This window comes from Triturus cristatus, chromosome 1_2 (assembly GCF_964204655.1).
Source record: "Triturus cristatus chromosome 1_2, aTriCri1.1, whole genome shotgun sequence".
Taxonomy (NCBI): domain Eukaryota; kingdom Metazoa; phylum Chordata; class Amphibia; order Caudata; family Salamandridae; genus Triturus; species Triturus cristatus.
The window spans coordinates 1012314291-1012335401 of NC_140580.1; the positions used below are offsets into that span (position 1 = coordinate 1012314291).

General features: G+C 43.1%; 1 protein-coding gene across 3 annotated transcripts in view; it reads right to left on the reverse strand.

Moving 5' to 3' along the window:
• Positions 1-8684: 8684 nt before the first annotated feature.
• The window catches only part of AKNA (AT-hook transcription factor), a 223918-nt gene continuing 211491 nt past the window's right edge, over positions 8685-21111 (reverse strand). For all 3 annotated transcript variants that reach the window (XM_085611866.1, XM_085611856.1, XM_085611848.1), the window contains exon 22: positions 8685-13868. In XM_085611866.1, the coding sequence (XP_085467992.1) occupies positions 13580-13868 (289 nt within the window). In that variant the 3' untranslated portion in view covers positions 8685-13579. The remainder of the gene's footprint in view (positions 13869-21111) is intronic.

Consider the following 21111-nt stretch of genomic DNA (forward strand, 5'->3'; position numbering starts at 1 on the left):
CGCATGAACTTGAATAAGGATATTTCAGTCTCTAATGGATTTGAGGTGTATGTAGGAACGAATGATGTACCCTTGTTTAATACCCTTAATTCATCTGTACTTAAGCTTCTTTTAGAAATGTTCATCACAAGGGAATTGGTTTCTTGAGGTTTCTCTGCGGTCTGCCCGTTTCTGTAGTTTTTTTTTGTTTGTCCCCTCCGGGTACGTTGTCTGGTTGTGTGATGCCTTTGTCCGGTGGTAGATTTGAGTATTGTCCCTCGAATAAAAAAGACGGTTTCAGGGTCGAAACAGTAGCTTCTTCTGTGGCCTGTCTCCTGATAGGTTCTGTGATAGTTTTGGCTGGAGGTCGTTGCGAGGACAAATCCTGATCATTGACAACACTTTCTTCTGATGAAGTCTTGCCTGGTTTTCTGAAGAAACGTTTTTGGGCGTAAGTTTCGGCCCATGTATAAACTTCATCTAATTTATAATCAATGGTATCCCGTCAGAATTTCCTGATTTTCCGTTCATGAACTTCTCTGGCATGTGTATCAAGTCTACCATTGATGTCTTCTAGAACCTTCTCCCAATCCTCCTGTTCCATACGTTCAGTGATTTCTACTTTAAGTTTGCTGATAACCTGTGAAAGTTCAGTGAGTATGACTGATATCTCTTCAATGTTAAGGAGGATAAGGTCAAAAGAACATTTATTTAATATGGCGTACCATCTTGCCATGAATGTTTTGTTAAATTTAAAGAGCATGGGTTTCAGGGCGATCCTCAATCCTCTAGGGATGCGTTTGACTTTGTGATATTCGATGAGTGTGGTGGCGTGGAGACGTTGATTCATTTATTTTCTCATGGTGTATTCCAGTTGTCGCAAAAGTTGAGTTGTGGTTCCAGCGGTGGTGCTGAATGTGCGTGCTTTGTTGATTACTGAATAAATGGACTCTGCTTCATCTGTGGAGTAAGCTTTGGTGTCAGCCTGATTGGTAGTGAGGTCGGCTATGTCTTTGAAGGACATGCTGATCAGTGGGTGATGGTCCAAAAATGGGCTCAAAGTTAAATCATCTAAGAATAGATGGGCCTGCACACCTCTTCTGAAAATTTAACTTATTATGAATGCAATGTGAGTGAATAATGTATCCATTAAGAAGCGTGCCATCACGTAATGGGGTATTGGCCCTAACCCCTGTGTAATCATACAAAGAACTTGAGGTTTGGAATGATCCAGACCTTCGTGATGCACAGCTCTGGACCTTAAGGTCTCAAAAAGGTATTTACACAATTTTCTTAAGGCGATGATAAAACAGTGTTTACAAACAAATTAAACCCCCATATTGTTGCAATTGACTTATATTTGACATAAATGCAAATAACACTATTTGAACATCATTCCATCCTCATGGGTTGACATAATAATGTCATACGAAGTACATGAATTAAATGATATGAGAGGATATAAATCCAGTTTTACAACATAAACTCCAATTCAAAAAAGTCCCAATGCATTTTGGGTTAATCTAAACCCTTCTTCAGGGGTTGGTATCATCGACGAGGAGTTGATTTTGTATAAACCCACCGTTTAGAACTACAACAAAGTGAAAATAGTCCATAAGATTTCCTATATGGTACACTCCAATTGACTGAATTAGGATTTGCACTCAGAATACAGAATTAATACTCTAAACCCCGTGCATCTACAGGATGATATGCAGCTGTGCTCAGTGCCACTAGGGATGCATAACCTAAATAGCAAATGTGAAAAGGAGAAAAAACGTGTAGGTGAAACGGAGCTGGGATAGCGAAGTGCCTGTGCTTATCAAACAAGAGTAAAAAGCTGAAAACACCTAAAGTAAGTAAGTACTGGTTAGTAAAGTATAGGGAAAAAAGCGGGATAAGAAAAACGTGTGCTAAGCAAGATGATAGATGTGGAGATGATCATGCTGAAGAGAGTCTCTCGGCTTACCCGACTACAACAATTGGCGATTAACCATAGTCTTCTGAAAAGACACAGCAAAAGAGACCAATTATTATGCCGCCAGAGTTATCAGAAAAAGTCCACTCTGAAACCCGTCCAGGTATTAAAAATTAAACCGGGCACCTGTGAGGCAGTCAAGTCACCCCATCCTGGATTCCCCTGGGTGTTTAGTTTTAAAAAATGTATAGGTTTGCTACGTTTCCCTAGTAAGCGGCAGAGCTAGTGTTCAAAAACTACAGCTAGACACTTCGCAAAAAAAGGGTACATTTTCATTGTGAAAATGTGGTGTGTTCACGTTGGGTTTTGAGCCATTTCCTGTCGTGGGCACTATGCCTACCCACACAAGTGAGGTACCATTTCTATCGGGAGACTTAGGGTAATTCAGATTTGTAAAGCAACTTTTATTACCTATTGATTTTTGATGCATTTCTGCCTTCCAAATGAAAGACATTGTGTAAAAAAGAAGTCATTTTGAAAAATGACCGATAATTCTCATGCTAGTATGAGTATTTCCAATTTCGAAAATGTGCAAATATGCACTGTTTCTAAACTCTATAATTTGTTCCCATTTCAGAAATACATAGGTGTCTTTCATACCGATTTTTCCATGTATACATTTTCCCACAATAATTGCTATATACCCGGAACATAATAAAAAACCATTACAAATTGCTGCTCAGTTTTTGACTCTGGATTCGTCAGGTTCTTGGTGAACCTACAAGTCCTATATATCCTCACAACCAGGAGGGTCCAGCGGATGTAACGGTATATTATTTTCAAAGAGCTGTCATAATTAGAAGAAGTTACAGGTGAAAACGTTGACACAAAAGGCTGTTTTTTTCAACTAATTTTCAATTTTTCCAATATTTAACTGTTAGTTTCTATAAAGAAACCTTGATGGATCTACACAAATGACCCCTTGCTGAATTCAGAATTTTATCTACTTTTCTAAAATGTATAGCTTTCCAGGATCCATTATTGCTTTCACACGCATTTCTACCATTAACTGGAAGGAGGTTGAAAGCACAAAAAATAGCAAAAATAGGCTATGTCCCAGAAAAATGCCAAAACTGTGTAAAAAATTTTGGTTTTCTGACAAAAGTCTGTCATTCCCTAAAAGCTGGGAAAATTGTGATTTCAGCCCCACAAACCCTTTTTTGATACCATTTGCAGAGAAAAACCCAGACGCTTTCATTTGCAGCCCGTTTTTCCAATTTTTCCCCAAGAAAACAAAATTTTGCAGAATTTTGGCTAATTTCGGGGACCCCTCCAGGGGAATCCACAAACCCTCGGTACCTTTAAAATCCCCATGATGTTGGAAGAAAAGGACACAAATTTGGCGTGGATACCTTATGTGGTCAAAAAGTTACAGGGGCCTAAGCGCGCACTACCCCAAATAGCCCAAAAAAGGCTTAGCACAGGGGGGGAAAAGGCCTAGCAGAGAAGGGGTTAAAGGAGCCTAAGGAGCCTGCCGGATTGCCAGAAGCTGCTGGTTATTCATTTTGAGGAGCAGTGCTCATGCGCTGCTGTATTTCCTGCCCAGACCTCTGTATGTTAAGGGTGCACTTGCACCGACTTCATCGGGAAACTCCCCGATACCGCTTTAGTTACGAAATACTCTATTTCAACGTATGGGGGTATACAGCCACCGGAGACTGTATAATTTGGCTTATGGGGTTGCTGATTGCTATCTTTGATGCCAAGTATTCTCGCTTTACAAACTTAAAGTGTGGGATTCATATCTCCCGCTAAGCTTACCACAAAGTATTTTAGGTATATAGGCTCAGTGGTACTGGATTTAACTACGCATTTGTATATGATTGACAATATACAAGCAACGGCTATACTGAAATCAATTGAGCATTGAGTTGTTTATTATTTGTTTACATTAACAGGGGGCTCAAGAGGCGGACTTCTGCTCTGCCCCTGTGACTTGGAACAGTTTATGTGTACTGCGCAATAACCAACCATTACTAAGCTATGTTACAGAACTATTGACTCCTTCCTTTCCTAATGGATGTAGTATTATTATTTGTGTTACAGGTATGAACATCTCACTTTTGTAGATAAAAGAAACAGTATATATGTGCATTTATTTATCGGTTAGTGTTTTTGCTTTTCAAATCTCCCTCCCTGCTGACCCCTTCCTTTCCTTCCCCCACTTGATCAACCCATTTGCCTGGGCTATTACAGCATACAGGGTTGGGGCTATCGAGAGGTGGACCCCTTTTGGCATCGAACCGTTCCTGAGGAATCATCGAGCTGACAGGGGAGGTGTGGAGTCGGCCCAGACGCAGGTTCCAAGGAACAAGGTCTAGATTGCCTATGTTTCCTCCTCATGTCGGCCGACGGAGAGAAGTCAAAGTGTTCTTTTTTTTCTTGTGTCTTCACTTACCCAAATGTCCTAAGTATTATTGATTTTTATCTGAGGAGTAAAGAACTTAACACAGCTAACAGCAATCAGTACAAAGCAAAACATCCATAACACAGTGATATCAGAGCAAAAAACATCATGCCAGAGTGTGGCCATCACCACCTAGGTTATAATCTGACCACCACGGCCCCCAGATATTCTTGTGTTTGCGAGAGCATCGGCAGCGTCTGTAACTAGGCTCTTCCACCTTGGCGCACCAGACCATCGTAGAGTACCGTTCGCCGAAGGTGGGCGATGGAGATGTCCAACAGAGCACAATCTTATGTTTGGCCATCACAACACCAATATCAACAAGAGTGTGCTCCGCGTTAGGTCCCCCCACATCCTCCAGGATGCCCAGCAAAGAAATACGGGAGAAACAATCATTTGGTCTCTTCAGAATATTGGACAGGGTTGTGAAAATCAAAGACCAGTGCTTAGCAAAGACCGGGCAGTTCCATATCATGTGATAAACGTCACTGTCAGCGCTGGGGCGGGGAATGCACCCATCTTCCAAATGCATCATCGGGTAAAGTAGGAAGCATGGAGATATTCCAGTGAAAGTGTTCCAGAGAAATATATACTAAGTGAATACAAAGCTGTGTTTATACGGATGGACTAAGCAGGGCAGCAGTGGCAGAAGGCGAGTTGGCAGGATATTTGCAAACATTTTCATTTCCACGTTGATATGGGAAATAGGGTGGCAGGAAGAACATGCCTTGGGGGATCTCCCTGGTATATGGAGCACCACAATTGTGGCCATGTCGAGCTCCGCAGGAAAATGAGCTCTGTCCAAGGCCCCCCTGTGAAAATACACAAGATGTGGGGGCAGCCTTGAAACAAGCGCCTAATAATATTCAATGGGGAACCCATGTGGTCCGGGCATTTTCCCCGATTGTAGGCTGCTCACAGCATCCACTATCTTCTCAACAGCCAGGGCTCTCTCAAGCTCCTCCCTGTCTGCACCCACCAGAGTCACCAGCAGGATGTTTAGCGACCAGGGGATGGGTGTTTTCCCACTCCGGGTAGCCTTGACAGCTGTACAGGGAACTATAATATGTTGCATACTCATTTACAGTGTCCGATGAGGAGGTGAGACTGACTCCTGATGAAGAATGAACCATGGGAATCAATTGATAGGTGGCATCATAAGTCGCCAACCAATACAAGAGCTTCATGGATTCATACACGTCTGGTGGAGGCCATCCAACAATGCGTGGCCTCTGTGAGAAGTTGGCCTTGTATATGCTGTCCACTAGTTATAGTGGGCACTTTGTACCAGTCCAAACAACCCTTATTGATGATTAGGTTTAGGACAATCTTTATTGAAAGCTATCCTAGTGGTAGCTATGGAGAGCAGCCTTCAGGCTAAGTCTTGAAGGAGTGTAAAGCAGCTTGGTTTACCAGATTATAACCTCTTGAATAACCAAATGAAAGGAGAACCACACAAGGTATATATATATAAAATATATGTATTTATTTCTAAACACTCTCTACTAACCTCTTTATGAAGTTAGAGAGCAAGGCGCACAATAATACAGTTATTAAACTACAGTAAATAGAACAATATACAATGGGCCCCACGGGGAGACCAAACCATATATTAAGAAAGTGGTATAAGAACCACGACTCAACCAGACAGTGCCTAGAGCATGTAGAATCGCTGGGACCCCAAGAAACCACCCAAGGTAGTGACACAGGGAACCCACGGGGGACGTGTGCAGTGTGAGAACACAGCCGCGAGCCCGGTAAAATTCAATAGGAAAGTCGCGGTTGGAATTTTAAAGAATAAAGACACTTAGCAGAAGACTTTGAGCAAACCCCTTTAGACTTAGAGGGTTCTAGGGCCAGCACCCACGGGAGCACCGGAGAACTCGTGTTACCTCACCCAGGGAAGCCGGATGCATAGGTGTCAAATGGTGTCAGGAATCATCGTTGATTTCAATGTCGATGTGCTGCAAAGTGCTGCTGCTGTGGAAAGGAGAAGTGTCCGGTGTGATCCAAGCCTGGATTGAAGATGTGAAGAACCTGAAAGCAGAGGAGATAAAGTCTGGGTCACTTGCCAGTGACCAGGGGCACGATAAGACGAATGCCCACCGATGTCGGGTGTTTCAGGTGCGAAGAGGTGAAGCTTGACTCCACTGCCACGGGGACAAGGAGGTGTTGATGATGACCACAGTCCGCAGGCGAGCTGTCCCACGAAGGATGTCTAGTGCTGGGGGGTCAGTTTCCGGATTGGAGACCAACAAGCCTTGGCAATAGCAACCCACGCGATGAGAGAAAAATGGCTTTGGTGTGGACCAGCAAGGTCCTGTGGACTCCCCAAGCGATGGAGAGTCAGGGCACGTCTGGAGCAATCAGGTAAGCCCATTGAAAGTCAAAGTACCCTTCTCAGGGACCCACAAGTCGACAGACAAGGGATCCTGAAGGAACCTTGAGAGGAATCACTAGATACCAGCCGACAGGTCACTCGAGGAGTGTAGGCCAGCAATCTTCAGTGGAATCACTGCTCGGGGTCTGGACTACAAGTATCCCAAAGCACAGCCTCAGGGATCGTCAAGAAGTATATGCTGCTGCAAATGGTCATGATGTCCAGGGGTTCAGGTTGCACGGTCCCCACAAGGGCTCAGAGTTGCAGAGTTCATGGATCGGCCTCCGGGAAGCTTGAAAACCCACCCCCTGTGTTGCAAAATCATCAGTGTCCTTCAGAAGCAGCGTCAATGCAAACCGGACAGATGTGTCTTTGGTGCCTGTCTTGCAGGGGAGTAACTCCTTTACTCCAAGGGAGATTCTTCGGTCATCCAACGTCGTGTAGATAGTAGAAGTTCTGGTAAATCTGTAGCAGAGTTTCATCCAGGTAAATCTAAAGTCCTGTAGCCAGGGGTTCCTACTTTATACCCAAGGAAGGGGTGGGACAAACTCTGAGGACCCACCTATGGGAGGGTCAGGAAAGAGGGGTGGCTACACCCATTTCCTTTGTCCAGTGTCGCACCAGAGCAGGGGCTGGTAGCCCCTGCAACCGGTTTGAGCTGGACTATGCACAGGGACTCCAAATGTGCCCCCAGTGCAGACTTCAAAGCACTCTTGGGGTGCACCCACCCAGCCCCAATACACTAAAGCCTGTCTGGGAGGTGGTTACACCTCCCTGTGACAGGAAACCTATTGTCCAGGCCTCCCCTGCTGGAGTTTCATCCAGCAGCAGGAGGGCAGACTTGTGTCTGTGGCTGGCAGCGTCCATTTTGTGATGCCAGGGTCTGTTAAGCTGGTACCGGTTATACCGGTGCTGTCATGTTTCTCCCTCTAGTAGGGTGGAATCATACCTCCCACACCAGTTACTGGTGTGGGGGTATGATTCCAAGGTGTTGACATCAAACACAACATGTTTCCATGCAGCCATTACAAAGTTAGCATTTACCGCGAGGTTATAATGCACTTAAGAGTATATGGTTTGGCTGCATCACAAACAACCCCGGAATAAAGGTTCCGAAAGCTGCAGAGGGGCTCTGCTCATGCATGGGCACCCTCTCACATGAAACCCAGCACCCTGCCTTCAGGATTGTTAAGGCCTGCCATAGGGGTGACTGAGGATTGTTTTTGTGCAGGACGTTGTTTCTTCCTGAACAAAAACAATCCTGCCTACAACACAGGCACTCTTGCACCATGATGCAAGGGTGTCTGGATTGGCGCTAAGCTGCCAAAGTGCACCAGTGCTAGGCAAGGTCAGGAATGTGCTATATAATGTTAAATATGGTGCATTCCTGCCCTTTCCCTTTCATGTGGCGCAGCAGCGTGGCTTGTTACCTTGCGTGAAAAAATTATAAATACGGGCCATTGTTTTAAAAGCTCCTACATGTTAATGGTGGGTTACCTGACGTTAAACACAGCTTGGTTAGGTTGTTGGGAAGTTATTTTGTATTTTTTTCCTCCATTATAAAGGAGTCTACATCTAGGTAAATTCGAATTTTTACATTCAGCCCAATGAAATAGCAACATCTGTAGTTTTGACAAAATGAGGTTGAATGGTCCAGAGTAGGTTCAGGAGGGACTATGTCAGATTATCAGGATATTCACATATTATACGTTTCCATATACGCAATCTAAATAAAACTTATATACCATGTCAGTGGTTTTCCAGAGGTAAAAGAGAGGAGCCATAACTTTTGTAATGTGGAATTTTCACCTCATACCATTTTCTCACCTCCATCTCCTCCTCTGATCTCTATTTGCATGCACCCTTTTCGTAGGACACTATTGAGCGGTTCAAGGCACTCTTACCTCCGGCACCATCACAAAACAACGCAGAAGACTTCCTTTCTTATGTATCAAAGGAAAAATATTTATTTAGTAAAAAAATCAGAGATAACTTTTTTCATTATAAAGCAAAAGTTTTGGAACACAACTTCGGAATGATACAGTATCATGTAAAAACACTTCGCCCCCCACCCCCATACCCTTTTCAATTATTGCCTTGTACTTTGGGATGAATCCCTGTGGTAGGCATGAACCAAACCGCATAACAGTTTTGTGGGTGTTGGGTGTACAGTTACTTGTTGAAAAACTGTTGAATGATGATGATTCAAACATGTAGTTTGTCCCTCAAATATCCACGCTCTTATGACCTACTTCTAAAGGAATGCAAATGCTAGCGGCTCTGCATTTTTAGGGATGTTAACAAAGAAAGATTAAATTGCAGCAACTTATGCACTTCTACACATGTGGAAAATTCACTGTAAGGCCAAACAGATTACAGACTTTTCTCTTTGCCCGGTCATCATCACCTAGTCATGCCATGGTCTGTAAAAACTTGCATTCACTAATCAGTGAGAAGATGTAGGTTAATTGTTTGCCATAAGTTGCGTTCTAGAATAACTATGATGCCAAAAAGAGGATTAAACCTTGGAAAAACATCTTTGTATTGGAGCGAAAATTACAATCTTACTATTGTCCTAACCTTATTTCACTGAAACTCCTACACCATTTTCAATGTCATTCTTAAAAGGCTGCATCTTTGAGCTAGTTGCTAAACAATGTAAGGATCCTACACCCTATTAAGTTTATCTTTAGTTTTTTCCAGTGATGGCTGGACCACGTTTGTTGTACCTTATATTGGTAATGCACAGAGCCTGCTGATTCTGAACATGCTTAGCATTTTGTGAACATGCGTAAAAAATATACAGGCTTATTGGAAGAAGTAAGAGCAGCATAATTTTAGCAAAAACATAAAGAAGAGAAGAATTTTATGGATGGGGGGGGGGGAGAAAAGGGGACGTACCATTTAAGATCAACATTCACGCGTGCATAGCTTTTATATAATAGTGCATTTTCTTCAACTTATCCCTCTAGGTCCTCGATCTTGAGTGGAGCAGATGGGCCTGAGGGATATACATTGCATGATAAATACCGATACAGAGAGGCGAGTTATTTACCAGGGGTTGTAGATATCCAAATACCTGCAATCCTAGTGTTTTCTCGGAAAATGCAGCTTAACATGGGGAATTCCACGCGTATTGAGTGGAATTCAGCATGTACCAGTATCTTCTCCTGGGATATTCTGGTTGAATTTATCTGCTGAAATGTACCTGGAAAAAACTGCAGGGGTGTGATAATGATCGAGGTGAGTTACCACACACATCAGAATTTAACTGACCACTCATCATCGGGGCAAAAATGTAGGATGAACTCAATGAAAGACTTATACCTTTGAAAACATGACTCTCTAATATCAACTTAAATCTAATTGTTCCATCCCAAGGATACAGAACAAATATTCCCTAAAGTCCACCTTTCTTTCTTTAGCTCCTTGTCTGAGCAGATTCATAATCTTCAGTGGTGCAACAGTTTCTCCAGAAAGGAGGGTATCCTCTAGAGGATGCTTCTAGGAGGAAAGGGTTTTCTGTCAAGACTTTGACTTATGTAAGACATACAGACTACATCATGAAATTATACAGATTTTATGGGTGATAAAGGACGTTCGATATGGGGATTGCTGTATCAATCGGCTCTGTCTTCTCTGAAGGCAAAGAATGTCTCCTGTAATGTAAATGATACAGAAAGACGAGAAATTATATACCTATCTGGAAGTACTAATTCTTGAGGAGCCAGAATGCAATCTTTGAAAATTCATTGGGACGTCCTTTGCAATAAACAGCAGTTTTCACATGAAATTGAATAGATTGTCTATAGGTCAACATTTTCCCGGTAATAGAGGACCAGTAGGTGCATCCAGATCTTCAGTTCTACAGTTGACTTTGCTACCCTTCAACTCTTCCACCAGCTCAGCACTTTAAGTAGGAGTGCATGGGGGCATATATCTGGTTTTACCAGAGCCAGGCATACAAAGGTTATTAACGTCCTTTCACATTCTTACTCCTTTACTTATGCTTCCATACAAAAATATACATAAAAAGATCGATGATCAATAAATTAAAACTATGTGTTGAAAGCAGCACACCAAATGAAATCAGTAGTAAAATGAAGGAAACACATTTGGTAACATATTCATACTTCCGTAACATTTCATAATGCTATTAAAAAATGACTGCACAAAAATAAATGTACAGATGAATTCAATCTAGAAAATAAATATAGTAGCATGGAGTGTTCTAGGCACAGGTTGTTCTTGCTGAAGAAATGTCATTTTCCAAGGCTCCTGCCCCTTGGATAGAGTAGGCTTGGATGTTGCTCGGTGCACCCTTGCTTTCCTTTGTTGTGGTTACACAAGGCCACGGTATGCATTGCTTCATGTAGAGGCCTGGACTTCAAGAGGAAGGTCAATGGCCTGAAAGACCTGCAGATCAGATCTAGCTCTCCTTTTTCTGACCTGTTCCTGGTGTCTCAGACCCGGTAAGTTTAGTTCTATGAACTTTTACCTTTGCCACAGATGTGCTACAGATCTACCTTTCAGTGCTTTGATGTGTGCCTCATGCCTAGGGATTACAATGGTCGATATCCTAGCATTGGCCAATGCCTGGTGCTGGAGGGTCCTACAATCCTCAAGTGTAGCCCTTCTTGCTTTCATCTATTTCTGGTATGCAATCCCATGGCAGCTCTACTAATCTAGCTTGCTGTGCTATAATCTGTAGCCAGTGCCTAGGAGATCTGCAAATCCAACTCTCTTGACATTGCCAAGTGCCTTGAGGCAGGGGGTGGGGGTCATACAATCTACAAGATTAGCTCTTCTTGCTTTCATCTGTTCCTGGTACCCAGTGCATATCAGATCTTCGTGTCTAGTTCACTATGCTATAACTTGTAACCGGGGCAAAGGGGTTCTATGAGTCTAGCTCACCTTGCACAGTCTATGTATCACTTCTTGCTTTTATATGTTTGTGGGTACCAAATGATATAGCAGACATACAAGTCGAGATTGTTATGCTATAACCTGCAGTTAGTGCCTATGGATATCCAACTGCAGTTCTTCTTGCTTTGACATATGCCCACTGCCTGTGAGATGTACAACTGTGTCTCAGTACTTTGACCTGTATTCCCTACCTGGGGTTTTCCAGGTCCAGCAATTCTTGCTTCAGCATGGGCCAGTGCCTGGAGAGCGACAAGACTAGCTGTTCATGGTCTCACCTGTACAGAGAATATTTGGGCTTACCAAAGCTTGGTCTCCACGCATTGATCTTTGCCCTGAACATGTGACTTCTACTGATCCTATATGTTAGCACATAGTGTTTCCATGGTGTAGAGCTTCTGAATCTAGTGCTCCGATGCCCACAAAATCATTGTTTCTCCATCCCATCAAACACTACATGCAGCATGTTCTCCATAGTTAACTACACTTTAAAGTTTCTTCCACTCATGGGGGCTGAGGACTTGATTCACACAGCTAACATTCCCTAACGTGGTTGACTGCAAAGGAGCCTTGGTGCCTGAGACCTAGAACCCAGTTTTTTGTTTAGCTGTAGTAAATGGGGCATCTTTCATCTACAATGGGAACACTTCAATGACCAGCGTAGAAGATAAGAAAGTTAAAAATAGAATAGAGATAATTACAATGATGGATTCAGTGTAAGAGACATAAGATATAAGGGAAATGGAAACTGAAAAGACACATGTGATGGGGATGTGCATGGATGAGAAGAGGAAGCACGTTTCTCTTTCCTGGGTTGTGCTTCTTTTCATGCACAATTACAGTCATAAGGATTTGCATCATTTTTTCAAAGAAAAGGTGCACATCAAAAACTTCCAAACTGGGTAAAAGAATCATAATGCCCGAGTCAAAATGTGCTGAACATTCTCCAGTTTGCAGGAGGTAACTGCATTTGAAAGGGTCTCTCTTTACTAGAGCCATCATGAAGAACTTCTCACATGGTATTTCTTGGCGAATGCCACCCCATCCGTCTGAGAATGTATCAAGTCCTCTGTGCAACCAACGCAAAGCAATAGCAAAAACAACAACAATTCTTCCGGAAGAGCAATTGAGGATTACTGAGTCTGTTGACTCACAGTCAATACGATATGTGGTGTCAAGCAGGCTTGCTCTTCATTGATCTTCATTTCAAATCTACATTGGCCAGTTGCAATCTTGAATTCACAGTAAGGATGCAGATCAACCAGCCTTTCACACAGTTTAACATTTTCAAAGCTGTTTTCTGCTGAAAAGGCATTCTGCCTACTCCATGGAGGATACATCATCTTCTCTGCTTTTTAAAAATTAAACAATAGTCTAGTGCAATAAATACTAGAGGTTAGTGGAACAAAACCTCAGAAGCTTAAATCCATACAGGAATGGTTGAAGACTTGTACCTGAGTAGACCTTTAAAGACTTTCATAACTTCATTATCAATAATAAAAAAACCACTCGCACTAAGCAAGGACCCGAACACAACCATGTAGCGGAGGCACAGGGAGGATTGATGCCTCACCTATGTCACACAATGTCAACAGCATGGCCAGGGTGAATTCCTGAGTGAGGTTATCACCGGAACGTGCGTGTTTTGATCAGTATTCTACCAGAGGTCAACTTCAACATGGTGTAATGAGAGCACTTGTCTTATTCCACTGTTCATATTCCTGAGAGCGAGAGACCTCTCCAAGCTAAAGAGCAGCCCTTCGATGCACAGAGAAAGGGGACTGTCAAAAGCCTTACTGTTTTGGAAGGCAGACTTGGGTTCCTTGAATAGAACAGAATAATCCCTCTTTCCTGCCTTTTTACACAAGTGTGATTGTTTGGAGTACTCTAAAGGAATACACTTTCCTCTCTCTCAGAAGAAACATGATTCTCTCAGTGTCTGCATGTTGCTCAAGTCATACGTCAGTGAGCGGCTCATCTTGTGCGTAGTTTTCTTCATGCTCTGAGCCGCATCTACGGCCTGGCTCAGGGACCAGCGAAGGTCCTCCAGGTCCTCCAACCCAAGAGTCACTGATCGACGATGCCCTCTGCTCTGCTGACGGACGCCGTGTGATTGCAGCTCTGTCACTCTGTACCCCCTGGGATAGTAAAGTCGAGAGGAACCTGGGGATGCTGAGGTAGGTGCTGGTGGGGCACAGTAACTAGAAGGAAAAAAAATACACACACTTTAATCAACACAAAACACAGCAAGCTCACAGCTGAAGATCCATATCTGACACAATCCCCATTTCATCAGCACTCAGACACCAGACATGTCCAGTGCCTAAAAATGATCGAATACATCTATCTGTGTATCAACCAATACTGTGATCCTCATTGTGCCCTTGCAACATTATAGTTAGGTGAGAATTTTAGTGACACTAACATTTTAAAAGTACAAAACCACAGAAATTCACTAGTTATACTTATCTCAAGTAACTATAACTCGTGCCCTAATGTAACTATAACTCAGGTCCCCGATCCCTTTTAAATGACATGCAGCTTGAGGGAATGTGGTCTCCAGAGCCTTTTAAGGCTTAGGGAGGGGGCTACATAACTCCTCTCTCCTTTTAATTTGGAATTCCAACCTAGGGAGCGGTCCCTTCATTTACACATTTGCCCTGGACCAAGCACTTCAGTGACATACCTGGAACATCAAGGGGTTGGGTAACAAAATTAAAAGGGGGTTGGTGGCCACATTCATCAGGCAACTCAAATGGGAAACGACCTTTGCCACGACTCCGGAACAACGATTTCCGGAGTCACGCAAGCCGAACAACGACTTGCCCGAGCAACGACTCAGCCTTAACCACGCATGTGAGTGTTTAAGGCTGATTCTAGTGTTCGGGCAGGGCGGAGTTTGAAGGAGCGTCACACAGGAACAGGTAAGAGGGGTTTGTGGTTAGTTTTTAGGGAGTGGGGGGTTAGTTTTTAGGGGGTAGGAGGGTCAGGGTTAGTATTAAGGGAGGGTTTGGGGTTAGTTTTTAGGGGTACAGGGTTTGGGGTTGGTTTTAAGGGGGTGGGGAGTTTGAGGTTAGTATTCAGGGGTGGGGGGTTGAGGTTAGTTTTTAGGGGTTGAGGGTTTGGGGTTAGTTTTTAGGGGTGTGGGTGATCGTGTTTGTTTTTAGGGGGTGTGAGTGATTGTGTTTATTTATAGGGTGGGGAAATTAGTTTTTAGGGTGTGTGGGTGATCGTGTTTTTTTAGGGTGGGGGAATTAGTTTTTAGGGGTGGGGGTTGGGGGTTAGTGTTTAGGGGTTGGGGCTTGTGTTAGGTTTCAGGGGGGTGTGGGTTATCGTGTTTGTTTTTAGGGTGTGTCGGTGATCGTGTTTATTTTTAGGGTGGTGGAATTCGTTTTTAGGGGGTGGGGGTTTGGGGAGATCGGGGTACAAATTGGAAAGCATTTTTTTAACACACATTCCTTTACCACAAAAAATTGTGGTTTAGACGAGGTTGTGGTAACACACTCGTTGTTAGGGAAGTCATTGTTGTGGAACTCGTTGTTCCAACATACAACTGACTCAAATTGGACTTGGCCTTATTGCAAGAGACTTACCTTAGGGGAACCCAATGCCATTTCCTGGCTCAGGGAGCATATACCATGTTAGCTCATGTCGGGTTCACATCAGTATCAGAGGGGTAGCAATCCTGATCAGGAAGTCTTCCCATTTTCATCAACAAAAATCCTGGTTAAAACACCTATGGGACATGTGCTGTAGTCCAGGGTATTAGGGGAAGATTGAATGTTACCATTATCAGTGTATATGCCCCTCCATCTCCAACAATACACCCTAACCAAAATTACTGACATCCTGCTCGAAGCCAAATCCTTTTGGCATATTCTATGGGGTGACTTTAATGATGTGATGTCCACAGGCCTGGACAGATCCAGGGTAGCACCCAACCAGGCAAGCCTACATCCTTGGCTCAATTTGTGGACACACTGGGGCTCACAGACTTATGGAGGTGACATCACCCAATGGACAGAAGGTACTCATAATATTCAGGACTACACAAAGTGTATTCTAGACTTGATCATATTTTTGCACCTGCGGGAGAGGTGGGCATAATACACCGGGCTGACTATCTAGCGAGAGGTATATCTGATCATTCTCCACGCAGGATAAAAAAAGGACAGAGACCCAGGGCCATCGCTGGTGCCTGGAGACTAAATGCCTGGGATTTGAGGGATGATACTACCCTACGTGAGATCTGTACAGTCAGACCTCTAATTTCTGGACAATGAAAACTCTGTTGAATCAGCTGTTACACTAATGGAGGCATACATGGCAGTGACACGGCATAGAGTACAGACTATCATTGCCTTTCAATCAGTTCCGTTCTATGCATCTCTCCAGGACCAATGTCACGTAGATTCCCAGATATTGGAATCCCTCGCGATCTATGCCCAGTCTCCCAGGGAGAACCAAAAGGTCCAGGTAGCCTCAGGTACGAAACAGAACCGACTTGTCCCAGTTTATGGTGTATCGTGAATGGGTACTATATTTTTCAAAGACATAGAATACTGTGGGGATTGACTCTTCTGGACGGGTAAAGTATAAAAGGACGTCATCCACATACAGTAAGATTTCTACCTCACCAATTAGAGATGGAACAACCCGAAAGCCCTTAATATTTGGGTGTGAGCGGACTATACAAGCCAGATGTTCCAGTACCAGGTCAAACAGGAGGGGAGACGGGGGCAACCCTGTTGCATTCCCCTCCTTTTAGGGAATTCCGTGCACAGAACTCCATTAACCCGCACTGAGGCCATGGGTACTCAATGAAGCAGTGCTGCCCATTAAAAAAATTTGCGACCAAAGCCAAACCTCTGTAGTGTTTGCATCATAAAAGGCCAGTGAACTGCTTCTAAGGCCTTTTCCGCATCTAGATTTATGAATACATGGGCGTCATGGCGGGCCCGGGCCTCCGATAACCGATTATGGAGCCTACGAAGGTTACAGCTGGTTGAACGTCGGGGCATAAAGCCAGATTGAACTTTATGGATAAGGGGAAGAGAATGCCTACGAACCTCGTAGCTAATTTTGTAGCCAGAATCTTGGTCTCTATGTTAAGTAACGAGATCAGTCGATAGGACCCGCAGTTGGTGGCCGATTTTGCTGACTTATGTATCACCACTATCGTGACTCTGCACAGGTCTGGTGGGAGTATACCCTCCTCATGACCCCCAAATACATTTTAAGCAGATGTGGAGCCAATATATTATATATTCTCTTTTAAAGAATTCCACTGTGAAACCACTGGGTTTCTGCAGAGGAGCAGAATCCGCATGCAAAAGTGGATGGAGCAGGGTTTAAAGTCTGCTGGGTCACTCAAGCCTTAGACCCGGTAGTAAATTAAAATGGACATTGAAAAGGGGCCCTACATTCATGTCCTTTAATTTTCTTGCAAAAACATTGATCCAGTGTCTGCACAATGAATGAAAGTTCTGAAAAGCAGGTGATGAGACGGGCCCGCTCTCCATTTTTACCCTCACCCTCAGAGGGACAAAAACAAATCTTAACTCTGCAGCAGTGCCACCCTTCGCTACCTTTAATGCAACTTCAGTGAGACTCGTTATAGTTCTTTCACAGTCTCATCATGTCAGAACTGGAGCATTTTCAATATTATATACAAGGAAGCTGTAGATGCTGCTTATTCATCTTATGCAACTAATAACCACTGACAAAGCCAATAGTACTGGCTTGTTCTAGGTGTAATTTTACTTGTTGTAATATTTATCTGGAGGCAACAACAGGTTTTTTCAACCCACGTAAAGCTCAACTGTCAGGTCAGTATGTAGGCCGTTTTTTGGCTAGTTGTTGACCTGCTTTATGGTCAAGTGAGCCGGTTTTTACTGTTGATTTTTATGATATTAAAGCAAACATTGACTGCAGCAAACTCAAATGAGTGCAGTCTTCCATACCTCAAAAAATGTATAGAGTATGTGTTTACAAGTTGAAAACTGCACTAGTTTGCAAACATGGGACACTTTTCTAGCTAACTAACTCCCTAATGGGGGCCCTTTTATTTTGGTACAGAGGCCTATTTTCTGTCCCAGTCTGATACTGCATGTATGGCAGGGCCACTGGAACTATGCGATTGTGCGGTGGTGGCGATTTCTGCATAATTATGCATTTGATGCATTTGCCACATAATCCATCAGCTGCTGCATAATCTACAGATTTTAACAACAAAATTGCTTTCTATCTCAAACAGTTCATATGTTACTAAAAATGCAGCGACACGTCTTGCCGCAAGTGGCCCTTTGAAATGCTGGTATAGTCAACTTTCTGTTTCCCACTACTAAATTTGGGTGTTAAATTGGTACTAATGGGGTGCAACCAGTGCCCAAACAGTGTAACCAAGTTTAAAAATGGCAAAAAAAGAAGTAATACTATTTCAAAATGTGCCGGGTTATGCTGCATAATTTGCCTTTTCTTGCCACATAATTTACTCACCCTACCACATCAAATCAAATCAAAAATTTCTTTATTCGGCTCGCCAAAGAGAGTCATAACAGATACAATTTTAAAAATACACATTTAAATACATTTTCAGAAACACATTTAAAATTCATTGTGTTTAAAGGTCATGTCTGGTATAAATATTCACAATAATGGCAGTTTTCCAAAATGTAAACTATAACATACACCTCTAGGTATAGCATCAATTAAAATGATACAGTTTCTTTAAATAAAAACAGATCTGGGTTAGGTCAGCCTAGATTCTGTCTGTGGCGCATGATGTATTGTAGGAAATTAGAAACAGTGTGGACCAGCCCCTCCCCCTCAAGCGACTGTAAAAACAATAACGCCGGGCGACAGGTACGGAAGCCCGTGCGTTTTAAAAGGGGGATTAATAATTTCTTCCGCTGATCTGTGTAGTATTTACAAAATAAGATAGTGTGAATTGTGGACTGGGAAGAACTCCCGTCACAAGGGCAGAATGGAATTATTTTGGCCCAGTTATTTCTCGATGGAAATGTGACTAGTCGATGGAAACAATTCAATCTAAACCTTACGAGAAGGTATAACTCATAAGAAGTAATGTTATACATCAGGTAAGGTTGTATCCCAAAGACGGTCTGGACTGTTAGGCTCTGTCTGACCGTTTGTTTCATGATCTCCGAGTTAAGTCTTAAGTCTTCGAGATGTCTATAGCAAAGGTCGTAAAAGACTTTTCTTGTTAACTCCTGGATTGTAGGGGGATCATTATAATATTTTCCTAGGCCCAGATCAGTAAAAAAGTTTTTAACATAGGATAGCCACCCAGATCTGTGAGCATTATCTAGGTCCTTGCAGTCTTGAATGATAGTTTGTGTGAGGAGAGATTTATCAGATGTCCATATTCGGTGCCATAATAGGAGAGGCTGGATTTTCGCCAGATCGGCAACATATGGAAGACCTAATTCTACGTGGCAGGAATAGTTTGCGGCTGATGTTGATAGAGCAAGGAGATATTTCAGAAAGTTGTTTTCTAACGTCTGAATGGCTGCCACAGACACGTAGCCCCATACTCCTGCACCATACAAAGCCACTGATATACATTTGGCTTTGTAGATCTTTACCATCTCTGCAGGTGCTTTTTTCCCAAGTTTCCTCGAGAAACTCACAAGTGCAGAGGTGGTTCTAGCAAACTGCAGTTTTCTTACTTCAACTGCCGGTTTCCAGTTTAATTTTTTGTCGATCATGACACCTAAGTAAGGATAACTATCCGTACTTGCTAAACTTTCCTTATTCAAGTATATTGATCTGGTTTTAGTACTCTTGCTAACACCTGCCCTCATGACGAAGGTTTTCCCTATATTGACCTTAAGGTTCAGACTAGACATAAAAGAAGCGTATTTATTTAAAGCCCCCTGGAGTTCATTTGGGGTGCGGGCCAATATAACCGCGTCATCCGCGTATAAAAGTGCCGGGATGCGGCGGTTGGCCACCATAGGAAGGTCCTGAGCTCCCTTCAACATTTCACCCTCCAGACCATTAGTATAGAGGGTGAAGAGGAATGGAGCCAGGACACAACCTTGTCTCACCCCCTTTTCTATCCCAAAGGGTGCAGTCAATTCGCCATTTATTCCGAATCTTACTCTGGCACTTGCATCCGCATAGAGTTCTCTTAAAAAGGTGACTGGGGTTTCGTCCATCCCTAGGTCTAGAAGGATGGACCAAAGTTTAGCATGGTTTACGCAGTCAAATGCGGATGATAGGTCAACATAGACCATATATAGTGCTCCGGCCTTGATATTAACGTATTTATCTATCAAAAGTGATAGATTTAAGGCCTGATCTATAGTGCCCAGTCCTTCGCGGAACCCATATTGTAGGTCGGATAAGATGTTATTCTCCGCTGCCCACTCCTGCAAACGATCGAGTATAATTCGACCCATCACCTTCCCTGTTGAATCCAGGAGGGAGATGGGGCGGTAGCAGGTAACTAGATTCCTATCCCCTTTCTTAAAGATCGGGACAAGAATAGATGTTTTCCAGGATTCCGGGATAGCTGTGGCACATAGTGCATTGAACACTCTAGTTAGAAATGGAATCCAGAGTTCGGTATTACTTTTATAAAAGTCTATTGGGACCCCGTCGGGCCCCGGGGCCTTCCCTGATTTACTCGCGTTTAAAGCCCGTGTGACCTGGTCTATAGTAATAGATATATCAATTGGAAAGGACAAAAGTCCCTGGCTATGAGGACCGGTATTGCCCGAATCAGTTGCAAAAGGAACTAAAGAGAAAATTCTTGAAAAATGATCGACCCAGTCCCTTTCATCTATAGCAACCTCCACTCTGGGCATTTTACCATTATCAGTAAGGAATGGAGCTCTAACCACTTTCCAAAAAGCGGTATTATTGTTAGTGAAACAGCTCTTGTGCAGTTCTTCCCAGAGCTGTTTTTTTAACTCCAATTTTCTTTCCTTTTGGGCACAATTATAGGCCTTCCTTAATTTAGATATTTCGACGTAATTTAACCCTCTCCTGTCACATAATTCCAGTGGTCCTGCTGTTAGGGTAATCCATGGCAGTAATTTTGTTCCTATTTATATTTCCCACGCTTTACTGAATCTTGCATTCCCCAAGAGTGCTAGCTATTTCCAGCATGTGCGTTTGTGTATTTTATTTCACAGCATATTACTCTTGGATGATGCACCCTTTGTACTGAGTCGCCTCTAGGTGTTTATAACAGGCTACAGTTGAGCACTTTGGAGTTGAGACTGCAGGCAGTACAACTTTCACACTGTGCCAGTCTGTGGGTCATAGAGGTGCTCAGATTACATGATCATTCAAAATATGGCCTCTCTGCAGAGCACAAAGAGCAATGGTCCTGCATTGCATTTTGGATTCTATGCAAGTGTGTTTGAAGGAGCTACTTATTGGTCAAAACAACAAGGTGAAAGGAAAATCATT